This window comes from Austrofundulus limnaeus, unplaced genomic scaffold (assembly GCF_001266775.1).
Source record: "Austrofundulus limnaeus strain Quisiro unplaced genomic scaffold, Austrofundulus_limnaeus-1.0 Scaffold27, whole genome shotgun sequence".
Lineage (NCBI taxonomy): Eukaryota > Metazoa > Chordata > Actinopteri > Cyprinodontiformes > Rivulidae > Austrofundulus > Austrofundulus limnaeus.
This window is the reverse complement of record NW_013952429.1, coordinates 548758-562748: the sequence shown is the minus strand read 5'-3', so window position 1 is coordinate 562748 and position 13991 is coordinate 548758. Positions and strand designations below refer to the sequence as shown.

At 36.8% G+C, this 13991-nt stretch overlaps 3 protein-coding genes across 4 annotated transcripts in view; 2 read left to right on the top strand and 1 right to left on the bottom strand.

The window, feature by feature from the left end:
- The window catches only part of gtf2e2 (general transcription factor IIE, polypeptide 2, beta), a 9421-nt gene extending 5115 nt beyond the window's left edge, over positions 1-4306 (top strand). For both annotated transcript variants that reach the window (XM_014004862.1, XM_014004863.1), the window contains exons 3-8: positions 1435-1517; positions 2115-2222; positions 2681-2863; positions 2955-3048; positions 3428-3543; positions 3613-4306. In XM_014004862.1, coding sequence (XP_013860316.1) covers positions 1435-1517; positions 2115-2222; positions 2681-2863; positions 2955-3048; positions 3428-3543; positions 3613-3732 — 704 coding nt within the window. In that variant the 3' untranslated portion in view covers positions 3733-4306. The remainder of the gene's footprint in view (positions 1-1434; positions 1518-2114; positions 2223-2680; positions 2864-2954; positions 3049-3427; positions 3544-3612) is intronic.
- Positions 4039-6455, bottom strand: dctn6 (dynactin subunit 6; the record flags this gene model as incomplete). Its single annotated transcript, XM_014004864.1, is given in 7 exon segments — positions 4039-4594; positions 5425-5567; positions 5640-5687; positions 5772-5857; positions 5951-6056; positions 6147-6211; positions 6393-6455. Coding segments are annotated over 7 exon segments (567 nt in total). The 3' UTR covers positions 4039-4504.
- A 115-nt stretch (positions 6456-6570) lies between these two features.
- The window catches only part of hgsnat (heparan-alpha-glucosaminide N-acetyltransferase), a 9556-nt gene continuing 2135 nt past the window's right edge, over positions 6571-13991 (top strand). Inside the window, exons 1-16 of the mRNA XM_014004860.1 lie at positions 6571-6804; positions 7422-7537; positions 7620-7753; positions 9006-9124; positions 9223-9292; positions 9507-9576; positions 10138-10238; positions 10471-10547; positions 10683-10713; positions 10880-11040; positions 11193-11308; positions 11433-11554; positions 11980-12106; positions 12202-12288; positions 12388-12465; positions 13726-13796. Of these exons, the coding sequence (XP_013860314.1) occupies positions 6633-6804; positions 7422-7537; positions 7620-7753; positions 9006-9124; positions 9223-9292; positions 9507-9576; positions 10138-10238; positions 10471-10547; positions 10683-10713; positions 10880-11040; positions 11193-11308; positions 11433-11554; positions 11980-12106; positions 12202-12288; positions 12388-12465; positions 13726-13796 (1652 nt within the window). The 5' untranslated portion in view covers positions 6571-6632. The remainder of the gene's footprint in view (positions 6805-7421; positions 7538-7619; positions 7754-9005; positions 9125-9222; positions 9293-9506; positions 9577-10137; positions 10239-10470; positions 10548-10682; positions 10714-10879; positions 11041-11192; positions 11309-11432; positions 11555-11979; positions 12107-12201; positions 12289-12387; positions 12466-13725; positions 13797-13991) is intronic.

The window sequence follows — 13991 nt, the reverse complement described above, 5'->3', positions numbered from 1 at the left end:
GTGTGTGTGTGTGTGTGTGTGTGTGTGTGTGTTAGGGCTGCAACGATTAATTGACGACTAATCGATTATTAAAAGAATCGTTAGTTGCAGCCCTAGTGTGTGTTTTTTTTACTCAAGATTAACTATTTGTAATATATCAAGCTAACTTACATCTTTAAATTCATCTTTCTGTTTAAGACCAATAGCTTGTGATCAGCACAGATGAATAAATATTATTGTAGTTGTTTTTTATTAATTCCTAGTTGTATTTTTGCTAGGGCTGCAAAACTTTCATAATCAGTTTGTTGTGTTGGGTGATTTATGATGGTGGTAATTTAATTATTAAATTAAGTTTTAATTTGTTGACAATGTGTGAGTGAAGACGCTTGTCTTGAACTAACACTGCAAATAAAACAAGGCATTTATTGAATTATTGCTATTCGCACAGGGTTCCCACGGGTCCTTGAAGTCCTTGAAAGTTTGTGAATTTGAAAAAGTATATTTTATGGCCCTGAAAATTTTGTGAAAACAGCCAAAAATTACACTTGTCCTTGAAAGTCCTTGAATGTTTTTTGGGGGGTTGAAATTCTTTATTCACATGACTGATTTTCATTATCTTTTAGAAAATATATTATAAAATTAAATTAAAAAAAACTTACATTTGTTGCGGTGGATAAATCAGGGTTACAGTAAACTGACGTCATTGTTTCTGACTCAGCAACTTCTATGTTGTTCAGTTTTTCATTGAATTGAAATGATATTAAACCTGTTTATTAATAACATTCTGCGGTAGAAGTAGGTAATTGCCGTTGCGCATGGTTCTTTAATTTGAGGAAATTGGTACTGGAAAGTCCTTGAAAGGTCCTTGAACTTGATGCTGACCCAAGGTGTGGGAACCCTGTTAGCAGCTGTCTTGACTGAAAGTATTCTTAACATGATCATCACCGACATGAGACTGTCCATGGTCAAAGATAACGACTTCATTATAATAGGTCACACTTTTATTCACACACTCTTTTATTCACACACTCTTTTATTCACACACTCTTATTCACACACTCTTCCCTCAAGGACACATTTTACAAAGCTCATGGAGGAAAAATATGAAGAAACTTTCAAGAATATTTGTGTATATTTTTAAGTACATTAATTTTTTAAACTTAAAACTATTTGACAAATATTTATTCATGCTTTACAATTTAAATTGTAACAGAATTCTCAAACAGCAACATGTTTTGTATTATTAGCTATGTCAGTCCAAATTTTTTATTTTGGAATGAAGAGGTCAAAATTCAAGTATTTTTTCATCAATTAATCGATTATTATAATAGTTGTAGTCCTAATTTCTGCACATATAAAGCTACAATAAAGTAAATTAAATAACGATCAACTACATCTAGCAGGAAGAGTTAACTACAGTTATAACATATTATTTACAACATACTTTCTCCACAGAATCCAGTAATGGAAACTTCAACCTCAAGGCAAGCTCTGGGTACAAGTTTGGCTGCCTGGCTAAGATCGTCAACTACATGAAGGTAACTATCTGAAGAAAGTTTTTTTACAATAATAAATCATTAGTGTTCAAGGTTGATTTGCATCCCTTTGAATGTTTTTATGCAACCACAGATAATGAAATTGGATTAGACAAAAGATATTTTATAAAAGGCAGATTTTTTCCTCTCTATGATTAAACTCACAACACCATCCTCATATTGTTCAGACTGTCGTCATCTTAATCAGCGCTTCAGAAAAAAAACATGATTTGTTTTGTGTTGGATCAGCTGCGTGAGTCAGTTGTGTAACATTTGGTCCTGATCCTTCTTTTTGGACCATAAACAGCTTGTTTATCGTGCTGTCTCTGCAGAGAGGCTCCATCAACTCAGTCTGACTCATTCTTTTTAGCTGAACTCTCTCACACCATTTAACAGATTTCTTGAATGCATGCATCTTTTGTGCCATCTGTTGAAAGCACCACGTTTTTAAAACCAGTAAAATACCATTAAAGTTTCATTTAAGGTTCTAAATTATTGACTAAAATCCTGTCAGCGACTCCAGGCGGAGTTCTTTATAGAATCTAAAAAAATCTGTGCTGCGATTATTTATTTATTTATTTATTTCTGTTTCTCTTGCAGACGAGGCATCAAAATGGGGACACACACTTCCTGACCCTAGAAGAGATTCTGGATGAGACCAAACTTCTTGACATCAGTATGAAACAGAAACAGTGGCTCATGACTGAGGTGTGCCCCGTCATTTTCACTGCCAAACTACACTTTTGATTCATTTCTTATCTTAGGCTCACTCTTTTTGCTTTTGATATTTTAAGGATTTGTTTGCGACACCTGAATATTATACATTTCCTGTTTTGTGTTTTCCAATTACAAATGACCCACCATATTGAAGTTGCAAGGTAGTACAGTTCAGTGAGATGTAGGCAGCTATAGTGCATTGGTTGAAAAATGTGTGGTAGTTAATTTTTTTTCAACTATGATGAATCTATTGGTCCCTTCAATAAAATCTCTGAAATATAATTAAAAAATGTTTTGAAGCACTGTTCTACTCAGCACAAAAAATTAATGATCTAGAGCTGAAAAGGTCTATTTTTTTTACTTTCCCTGTGCGCTATCAATACTATTTTCAATAAAGTCATTAGTTTTTATTAAGCTACTAATCTTCTTCTACACTTTGCTTATCTCAGGCCTTGGTCAGCAACCCAAAAATTGATGTTCGCGACGGGACTTACGGCTTCAAGCCCAAATACAACCTGAAGGATAAGAAAGCCTTACTGAGGCTGCTGGACAAACACGACCAACTGGGTCTGGGTGGGGTGCTGCTGGATGACGTGGAGGAAGGACTCCCCAATGCAGCCAAGGCCATCAAGGTAACGCAAATATGTCATTTATACTAACACATAGATATTAACTATTTCATTTGTGATGACAGAAATGTCCTTATGTGTGCTTTTTTCACAGGCGTTAGGGGATCAGATCATCTTCGTAACAAGACCAGACAAGAAAAAGATCCTGTTCTACAACGACAAGCATTGCCAGTTTGTGGTAGACGAAGGTCAGAATTACTAACTAAACATTCAAACAAACAGCACCTGTTGTCACTCAGCTCTTTCCAAGTTTCTTGATTCAACAGACACATTTAGTTAATTTTGTTCCCTCTGTTTGGTCAAAGTGCCAGAAAATGTGAACTGAAAATGAAAAAGGAAGTATTTTTGGCACAAATTTTGACTGAACGGTAATCGATTCACACCAGATTTTATCAGACTTGTTGTTTCTTACCATGTTTCACTTTGTAATACATTTTTTAAGCACCTCGATTTCAGTCTTTTTTTTTTTATCCAGAACTAAACATTAAAGGGGACATATGCAATATTTCTTTTTAAGTTATTGTTGCACTTTCCTCAGTGCAGCTCTTTAACACTTTTCTGTTGTAGAATTTCAGAAGCTGTGGAGGAGTGTTCCGGTGGACTCCATAGATGAAGAGAAAATTGAAGAGTACTTAAAGAAACAAGGCATCTCCTCCATGCAAGAGACAGGACCAAAGAAAAAGGTCAGTTTCCTTTTCCCTACACACTGTTCATCTTTATCTGTTTTAAATCTGTTTCTCTGATTTGTGCAGATGCCAGTTCAAAAGCGAAAGAAGCAGGCTGGGCAGAGGAAGAAACAATTTAAGACCCACAACATCCATTTGGCAGGAGTACTAGAAGACTATTCAGATGGTGTGCCTGGAAAGAAGTGAAACAAACTGGCTCGAGTCTGAAACTGTGAGATGGGAGTCACTGGTCACATAAGAACAGACTTAGTGTGGCTGTTGTGTCTAAAGAATCTAGCTTTTTACCTTTACATTCCCTCCAGTGATCTGTCATTAAACAGAGCCAGTAGTAACTGTGTTGTGGAATCCATTTCACATTTATTGATCTGTAAAAACCTAAGTGCTCTGGAGGACGAGGATAAGGACTAATGTTTACCGACACAGAAGACTCCGGTAAACCACAACTGTTACACCGACGAACCATAACTGTTAAAATGAAACAAAGTGTCAACATGTCTTTCATGATTTTATTTATATAATAGCAAAAAGATGTTTGAAAGGTTTAATTTGAGCGCCAAGAATCCTGGTTTTATTTATTTATTTTTTTCCTAAACCAAATTTGCGGTGAACTGTACAAACATCACCTAGCACGAAACATCTTCATCTTTACTTGTTGTGGAATTGCAGAAGAGTTAGTGCTTTTACTTTGCAGCACCATAATATAATGGTTTAGAATACAAGGCTTTTTGAACTTATTTTAATAAATTACATGGGTACACAATTCTGCCTCAGTTGTCTTAGTCCGTACGTTAACTTGACCTTACTTTTCATTTCTGTAGAAAATATTCAAAGACAGCAATGTGCAAAAAGAAATGCTTCATCTATTATAAGTTAAAAAATATCAGAAGAGGAGTGGTTATTGATAAGCTAAATATATATAAATATGTACATTTATGCTGTACTGCAACAATATTTGAACTTAATTTTGCTGGCTTGCTTTGACAGTTTTCTTCAGGTGGTGGTAGTTTGGCAAAATCTTCATCAGAAAGTCAAGCTGGAGAGTCTGGGGCTGAAATGACAACAAAACAAATGTCAGGTTGAAATGTTCTCCATCCATATTTTCAGTTACAGGCTGAGTCATTTCTACCTTCTCCTCTCTGTCAACGCTCTCTGGTTTCATTTAAAAGAGTCGATCATCAGATATTGTCCAAGATTAACCTTCAGGGTGGATATAGCTCGCTAGCAGCCTCGCACCAAGAACCTATCCACGTCATCATTTACCCAGAATGCTTTGTGTGTAAATAAAATGGCCACGTCCATGTTAAAATGTTTTTTAAAATTTATAGAAACTAAACAACCTACAGTATTTTTACAGTCTTTATTTTACAGTTCAATTATTTAAATAAAGTCTAATGTTACAACTAATCGGGGATCCCTTTAAGGTATGCAAGGCCTTTATTTAGAAAAAAAAGTATTTACCATTTACATCCTGTCTTTTTTTTTAAATGGTAAGTTTACACAAAAACTACAAATAGTCTTTTTGCTAAAATTGGTAAAATAAATTATAGTAAACAAAAACATTTCAAATCATGTTTTTATTTTGGAGGACTTGTCCACTGTGGAACTACGTTTGTAAGCTAGGATCATATGTTAAAGGCACATTTATTTAGTTAAGAGTTAACCTAATGTGCATGGTTTTGATATGTGGAAGAAAACTGGAGTAACTGGTGAAAACCCATGCATCCACAGGGAGAATGTAAAATCCACACAAAAAGCTGGAAGACAAACCTGCATCATGCTGTGAGACAACTGCACCGTAGCGATACAACCTTAAAATTAAAGGTTTATACTAACCCTGAGATATCTATCTACATCCCAAACATTCCCCAAGACATGTACCTGTGGTCTCTCTGTCTGAACCCTCCTCATACATCCAGAGCCGTAGATGACTGTGTTCTCAGGTATGACCTCACAGGTGTTCACCTGACAGAAAGCTCCGATGATACACCCACTGGTCAGGATCACATTCCTGCCAACGTCAGCTAGACAGGGAAAGTTAATAATCAGCGACTTGTTCTGTATAACTATATCTACTGGCATGTGTTAGTGCTCACCTTTAGATTCAATCACATTGTTGTCACCAATTTTAAGAGCTTGTGATACTGGGTGTTGTCAGTTAAGGCTACATAAGATTCTGATTATAGAAACAGTCTTATACATATGGACTAAGCTAGTCAAAAGGATACCACAGCCAACCTCAAACACGTTGTTTATACCAATGGTCATGGTCTTTGGTTCCACCTCAGAATCTGGAGTGATGTTCTCTGGGTAGCTGCATCAGAACATAAACAAACAAAAGTAAACTTTACTAATCTAAGTAAAGCTGCGCTGCACAGCAAGAAATACAAGGAATTAATCCTCAGACCTGTTAATGATCAGGGCCTGCTCTTCTATCAGGTTGCCTTCTCCGATCACAATGGGTCCTGCGTCTGCAATGATCCGAGCTTTGGGATGGACAACTGTTCTGGGGCCTGAATAAAATAGGAATAACAGTGAATACAGATGTATCATTATCAAACAGTCAGAAAAAAATAATTTTACATATTTTAAAAACATCTTACCAATGGTTACATCTCCTCTTATTTCGCTTTCAACACAAACAACAGCTCCAGCGGCTATTTTAACACTAAAAAGAGGGAGAAACAGATAAAAAAAAATATGTTTACTAACCATGCTACTAGCTCAAGCAGCTAACATGTTACTCTTAAATAAACGCTCTAAATAGCTTATAGCAACTCATTTTTTGGTTGTCTTCGTGCATCTTACAATTGATTACGCGTTAACACATCAAATTGTATTTATTTTACCTTTTCTGCGCATTTAATTTGTCTGCCATGGCGAGAGCTTTTACTATTTACTGGGAGGTGCCGTGTTTGAGTCACTCGGTACTCGATTAAAAAAGTCTAGTTGTTGTCACTTGTGCGCATGCGCCAGTCAAACCGCGTTGACCGAGCCACCTGTGGGGGGCAGTATTACACTTTGAGGTGTACACGCGCCCGTAAATTAAGGAAGAAGAAAAAATTAGTTTTTTTTTTATTATTATTGTTATGGCAAAAAAGAAAGAAACAGCAGCACGTAGATATCCAGTCATCAGAGTGAAGCAGGAAAAGCAACAACGTATGGCTCATTCAGAGAGGAACAGCATTTATTTCGTTGCAGCTATTGTTGCTTTAGTCGTAGCTGTTTGCGTGGTGCCACTGGCAGCTGAAGTTTCACCGCGTAAGTAAAGAAAAAGGTGGCTATAACACTTTGAAGGTGGGATGCAACAACGTGCTGTGTGGTTGGCTATAGGTAGCTTCAAGACCGCTAAAACAATATGTACTACACTTCTTTAGCATGTGTGTAAAAAGGAATAAACCTTCGTTACTCTATAAAATGTTTTGGCCAAGCTGTGATCTCGTAGCTAACTATAAACTGGCGTATGATCCGGAAGGGGCAGTCGTGTGAGCGCCAGTCGTTTGAACTTCCCTCTGGGGTGTTTATTTGTGGATTATCTCAGCATGTGACCACCAAGCTCTGCGGTCATACCCACACTAGAGCCCTGTCACATGCTTACTTCCTCCGGATGGCATCATTAACTGGACTTTTTTAGCTAAAGGTGTGGTATGAAAAGCTTTGTTTTTACCTTTGTTAATTTAAGCTTTGAAACAAACGCGTCATGTGATCTTGAATTTGTCACCTTTGAAAGCCGATGTGCTGTGTGCGCTAATAAAAAAGGATCACAGTAAACAGTTTAATGGGTGTTTTTTTTTTGATGGCTTGCATCAGGTAATCATAGCTGAACCGAGAGAAAGAGAGAATTTATTTTGATCAGCTCATTGTTTCCTTTATCCCAGCTGACTTCAGTCATCCTAAGCGCACGAATCTGAAGATGGATGAAGCATTTCTGAGTATCAACAATGAACTGGACACTGATGTGCTGGTGTCCTGGAAGTCAGAGCTCTGCTACAAGGTAACACAGTTCACCCATCTGCAAGTGGTGTTAAATAAAGTTCTGATCTGGACCTTTATTTTTTTATTTTTTTCTCTGTTAGTGTTTGTACCAGAAGCTCGGTGTGGTACCAATGAGGACCGGCCCAGGCCAGTCCTCTTCAGCCAACTTTACTGTTGGCACACAGCATGAAATGACGCTGCAGATGAACAGTACATCTGCCGTGGAACTCTGCCAGTAGGTGTATGCACATAATGTTTTTTTTTTTTTATTTTTTATTTTAATTTTTTTACTTCCATCATTTGAGGTGTTTATAAGAAACTAAGGCAGAGTACAAAATGTCTAACTTCTACAGCTCAACGATCAATGTTTGTGTGGTTCTATTTGTCTGTATTTTACCACAAAATGCATTTAATTAACTTTTATTTTAAATTAATCACTGAATGTACATGAACTAAATAAGTTGTTCAAGTCATCTCCTTCCAAGATGGCTGCTACTTTGAAGTAACCTTAGAAAACACAAAAATGTCTGTACCTCAGTGGGTTTCACAGCTATAGACAGATATAATGGTATAATAATGATAAAGACAGGAAGTTTAGTAACTGAGACTCATGTCAAACATACACTCTTGAGCATCCAAGCTCTGATTTAAAAAAAATCTGTAATTAACTATTGGAGTCAGCTGTGTCTTGTTAGCAAAATATCTCATTAACCACTAAATAGTATTTAATAAAACTTACAGGAAGTAATTATCGGGTGTACATCTTCAACTCTTTAACTGTTGAAGTCAAATTATGGAATATGTTTGTCATCGTTAGCTGATTTTACTGAACATAAACACGCCTCTACCTCAGCCAAAATTACAAACGTTTAGCTAAAATTTAATGTTTTCGTAACTGAGAGTTATTCCCAGCACATACTTTAAGCACTACACACCATAGAACAATTTTTGTTAAACTTTGGCATTAAACTTTTCAATCTGTTAGCAAAATATCTCACAAACCGCCAAATGGATTTGAATGAATTTTACAAAGATTAAACATTGGGTGTACATCTACAACTGATTAACGTTTGGAGTAACACCTCTTCAAGATGGCAAATCAACAATAGCCAACCTTAAACCGTCTATAAATGTTGAAATTTTACAAATATTGAGCTTAAATTTGATGAGGTCGATGAGTTTTCAGCAGTGCTTAACACATCTCACAACATCACCTGAGATCACGCATAATGCCATTTAAAAAGTCTGACCAAAATGGCTTTAACACTGTCTATTCTCAATAAGACAATTTTCTTTCACTGTGGATGTTGGGCAAAAAACAAACAAAGCATTAAAAAATATACTTTAGGTTAGTATTAATTTATTAAGTGGGTATGTTATTTATTTATTTTTACAAAAAGACAGTAAAATGCCAACCTGTATAAAACTACTTAAACATCATACCCGGCCTGGCTCATGTTTTGACTGAGTTTATGTTTTTTTCCCAGGGTTCAGTTCCATTTCGGGGAGCATGGAAACTACTCTCTGTGGATTAATAACATGACCAACTCCTCACAGGCCAACTGCTCTTTAGTGACACGTGCAGACCCTGTAAACAGCTACATACGTGAGTGTGTCACACTTATTCCCGTGATCGGGTGTCAACTGTCGTATTTGTTTTTATCAGCTTCGTTAAAATAATGTACTCTTTCCCTCGCTATACAGCAATCCTTGTGTCCTTTTGTATTTTTGTTGGGCTGGCCATCGTGTTTGTTTTAGGGACGAAATTATTAAGGTGAGTTTATTTCTTTGGTCCTTGGTTCTTAGTTTAATCTGGCAATCAAACCAAATCCAAAAATACATTCTGTTCCAGCCATGTTTGCTATCAGTTTTGAAACATTTTCCAGCATATGTTTCAGCACTGCAAAGAAAGTACTCTGAGTGAGCGAGTTGTAAACTTCTTTTTTATACCTTAAGTGTCTCTAAATGGTTTAATATTTCTTGACCAGACTTGGTGTCGTAAGGCGTCTCATCCTCAAAGTCAGTGGATCCATGGAAACTGAAAGACTCATCAATTCTGTAAGTGGTTTTGTGCAGGAAACTTTTGGAACTACGTAAAACGTCGGATAATCAGGTGGGAATTTTGAGATCGTAGATTCAGAATAGCGGAAAAATGGAGACAGCATGGACAGCAGGCGCAATTTGTGGCAGTGGCAGCTTCCATGGGACTGCCAGAGGCTGCCACCGGAAGTGCCTTCCACTCGGTGCCAGAGGCTGCTAGACCATCTTCCACAGCGGCTGCTGATGTTTTGGGGAAAGACATTTACCGATTTTCGGCAAAATGAGTCGTCATACTTATTAGATATTGCCTATTATTCGAAAATGAGTTATATCTTTAAAATAAACTTTTCTGGAATTCATCAATGTACAAACAAATGAATAGACAAAGAGAAAAGATGGATAGTCAGACAAATATGAACACTATGAATACTTTAAACATTTTACCATTAATAATTCAATAGTAAGTTTACCATTTGAGGTTTACATATATGATTTGTATTAATTTATAGTAAAAAAAAATTATAAACTTTTGCTTTTATCAGAATAAACTTAATCTATAAGTGTATTTTAATCTTCCAGGAGCTGGGTTACCCTCGGATAGAGACACCGATCACCGACAACATCCTCCTTCCTCCGCCCGGCACCAACAAGAGGCTTCGGTCTCTGGACACCTTCAGAGGGTAAGAGCCACTTCTTTCTGTCTGTGCTGCTCAGCCCACTCACTAATAAGTTATTTACTGTTTGCTTCATGTGACTTTTACAATAATGGGACAGTTTGTGAGACTGGAACTGTCACAAATGAATGCACTTTTGCAAAAATTCTAAAGATAAATGCACTGTTTTTACCATAATGTGCATCATGTAGCTTTAATAGTTGCATCACTTTAAACAAATATTATTTTCTCCTTTTAGTATATCCTTGGTTATTATGGTGTTTGTGAACTATGGAGGAGGGCGATACTGGTTCTTCAGACATTCCAGCTGGAATGGTGAGCCCTACTCTTTTTCTATTTTCAGTTTCTTTTACTTATTCATTCTTCACAGATGTTTAAAATCAGGCTTGACGTTAGTAATTTGTAGGTTGATTCATTTTTATTTTAAATTTGTTGTGTGTCATCCTACAGGTCTTACAGTCGCAGATCTTGTCTTTCCTTGGTAAAATCAGTTTAAATTTTCTTGTAACATGTTATGTTAATTTTTGTTACTAATGTATGGTCGTAGCATTTGTCAGAGCTTGCCATGGTTTGAAATAAAACAGAGCTTTTAGGAATCTGTTGATAAGTTAAAAAAAAGCTTGTTTTAATTTGTTTCTCTCCGCCAGGTTTGTGTTTATAATGGGCACATCTATCGCGCTGTCGATCAGCTCGTCGCTGCGTACGGGCTCGAGTCGTTTCTTTTTGCTCAAGAAAGTCATGCGGAGAAGCGTACAGCTCTTCGTCATCGGCATCTTCATCATTAACCCTAACTACTGCCAGGGACCACGTAAGGACAAACTCACCCTGTTATTGTTCTCTGTGGATTCCTTTTAGATGAAGAAGATTACTTTCTATCTTTTGAGCATGTGCTCTCTTGTCTGGCTGTTGTTATTTCCTGGCGTGTCTCTACCTCACACTTCACGCTCTTTGACTCCACAGTATCTTGGGACAACTTGCGGATCCCCGGTGTGTTGCAGCGTCTCGCCTGGTCCTACTTGGTCGTAGCCAGTCTGGACCTGATGGTGGCGAAAGGACATCTCGACATCCTCACAACAGTCAGTCAAAAGCTCATTTTTACCAACAATTGATTTATTTTTCTTTTTACGAACCGCCATCCTTTTTAAAAGACTGTTGTTGAATTACAGTGTTCTAAGTGTAACAGAAAAATCTGCTTTCTAGGATGCCTGGTGGTCTCCTGCACTTGACATCTTGCTTTACTGGAAAGCCTGGGTGTGTGTGCTCCTTCTGGAAACCCTGTGGCTCTGCCTTACTTTTCTTCTTCCTGTACCAGATTGTCCCAGGTGAGTTATTGTTCAGACAAATTCAACTTTGTTCTCAGCTTTGACTAATATTTATTTTTACAGTACCATATTTTAGCTTAATATCTGTCAATTTGGTTGAGTTATATACTTTTATGGTTCGTAAGGTTGACTAGATGTGGTAGCCGTCTTGAATCGGCTTGACTCCAAAGAGTTGTAAATGTTAGTTCAATGATTTTGTTGTGACAGTGTCTTTAAAATCCATTTAACGATTTACAAAATATTTTGCTGACAGTGCAAACCAAAAAAAGACAGGCAAACATGTTGCTTTACCATCGCTTGGTGTCCAGCTGAATCCCATTTTGATTTGACAAACTTCTGCCTAAATCTTTTATTGTGTTGTAGCCTAAATCTTCATCATGACCCCATCTGTCCTAACACTGGCTTCATGTGTCGTTTGATTCCAGCGGGTATCTGGGTCCAGGTGGGATTGGAGACACGGGCTTCTTTGCTAACTGCACTGGTGGAGCTGCAGGTTTCATTGACCGTTGGCTGCTTAGCGAAAAGCACATTTATCAAACTCCCTCATCACGGGTTTGTGGAGTGTTTTCCTTATCGGTTTCCTGTTTGGCTCGCCCAGCCACTCTTTTGTTCCTGTTATTTATAATGGCTGTCACTGTAACATTCAGGTGATTTATGCGACTAACATGCCGTACGATCCAGAAGGTGTTCTGGGTAGCATCAACTCTGTCCTCATGACTTTTCTTGGATTACAGGTTTGTAATGTTTTGTTATTATTGTTAACAGGCTTTATAATGAATTTAACCACCAGACAACTTGGTTGTTTTTAACTTGTCTGATCCAACTGTCCTCAGGCTGGAAAGATATTTTTACACTACAGAGATTTTCCTCGAAGTATCATTTCAAGGTTTCTCATATGGGGTTTCTTTCTGGTAAGTTGCTTTGCTTTTTATTCAAAATTGAAAGGCTTCTGTAGGATGTGAACTAGGAATGCACAATATAAACAATATATGTTAGAAACAATATAAATTTGTCCTATGATAGAGATCTGTAGTCTACCGGCCAACTGCGGTAATTCTTGTTGATGATGTAACTGGCTAGAGTCAAAACAGAGAAAACGGGAAGCATCATGGCTGAGAGCGCAAAGGAAGAGCAAAAAGTTGCAAATCGTAAATTAACGTAATATCTGGACCTGGTTCCGGTCTAAGCTGGAAAGCGCTGTGGGAAATGGTGACAGTCTTTCAAAACAAAAAAAACAAACCCTGTCAAACCATAAATGGGATCATTGTCACCCCGCCGGAGCGCTCACAGTGTAAAACACATGTGGAGTGCAGGAAAAGTAATCTGCAAAATATGTAGAAAGGAGTAAATGCAAGCAATGTGGTTTACCACCTTAAAATGAAGCAGGTGCTTGAATAGCAGTAGCTGACTACAAGTTCCAAACAACATCCAATGGAAGCAGACATCCATTACATTAATGTTATTGTGTATATACTATATATAACCAGGTAGGTCTACCTTAAAATTAGATATTTAAGGAAGAACTTAAAACTCTCATTTTAGGATTTTTTTGAAGTAGAGGTTTGTAGGAAGACCTTAAAATTTCCCTTAAAAAATTGGAAGGTTTAAAACATTTTTAACACATACATATTCATACATTCCAATCAATTAGAATGTGATTTATTTATTTTTCTATAAGTTTTATATCATGATAGATATCGTTACCGCCACCCATTATATCGTGGTATGAATTTTTTTTGCCATATCTCACATTCCTAATGTGAACTGTACTTGACAGTGACAGAATCACAAAATGTGCTTCTCACATCAGCAAAGAGTCCTGGTAGATCAGGAAACCCGTAGGCCAAGCATAATTATTCAAAACGTTTTTTTTTTTTTTTTACATTTCACTGAGAAAATAAGATCCATGAGAAAGTGATGTTATTTGATAAACATTTAAAGGAATAGTTTGGATGTTTTTTAAGCAACATGTCCTAAAAATAAATCAAAACATCTCGGAGAGGGACATTCATTATACATTATCCTTGTACAAAGGTTTACCTGCCAGATTGTTGAATATAGCTTTTTTTAAATATTAACTTTTTTAGAGCATAAATTGAATGAAAAGTTAAATGTGTTAGCCTACATATGTTTTCCTTTACTGATCTAATACGGTCTCTTGTGTCGAACAGGGAGTCCTATCAGCAGTTTTGACCAAATGTTCCAGAGACGAGGGTTTCATCCCTGTGAACAAGAACTTGTGGTAATACTTCATTTTCTTTGATGCATCTGTGTGTTGTGTTCGTTTATCTATTAGTAAAATACTTCATGAACGTCTGAACAAATTTTATTTAAACTTTTCTCAAATAATCATTGGTTGTGCATCTACAACTGATTAACTTTTGGAGTCAATCTAATTGTCAAAGTGCATTGTAAAGGCATTGATGTGAAATAAATA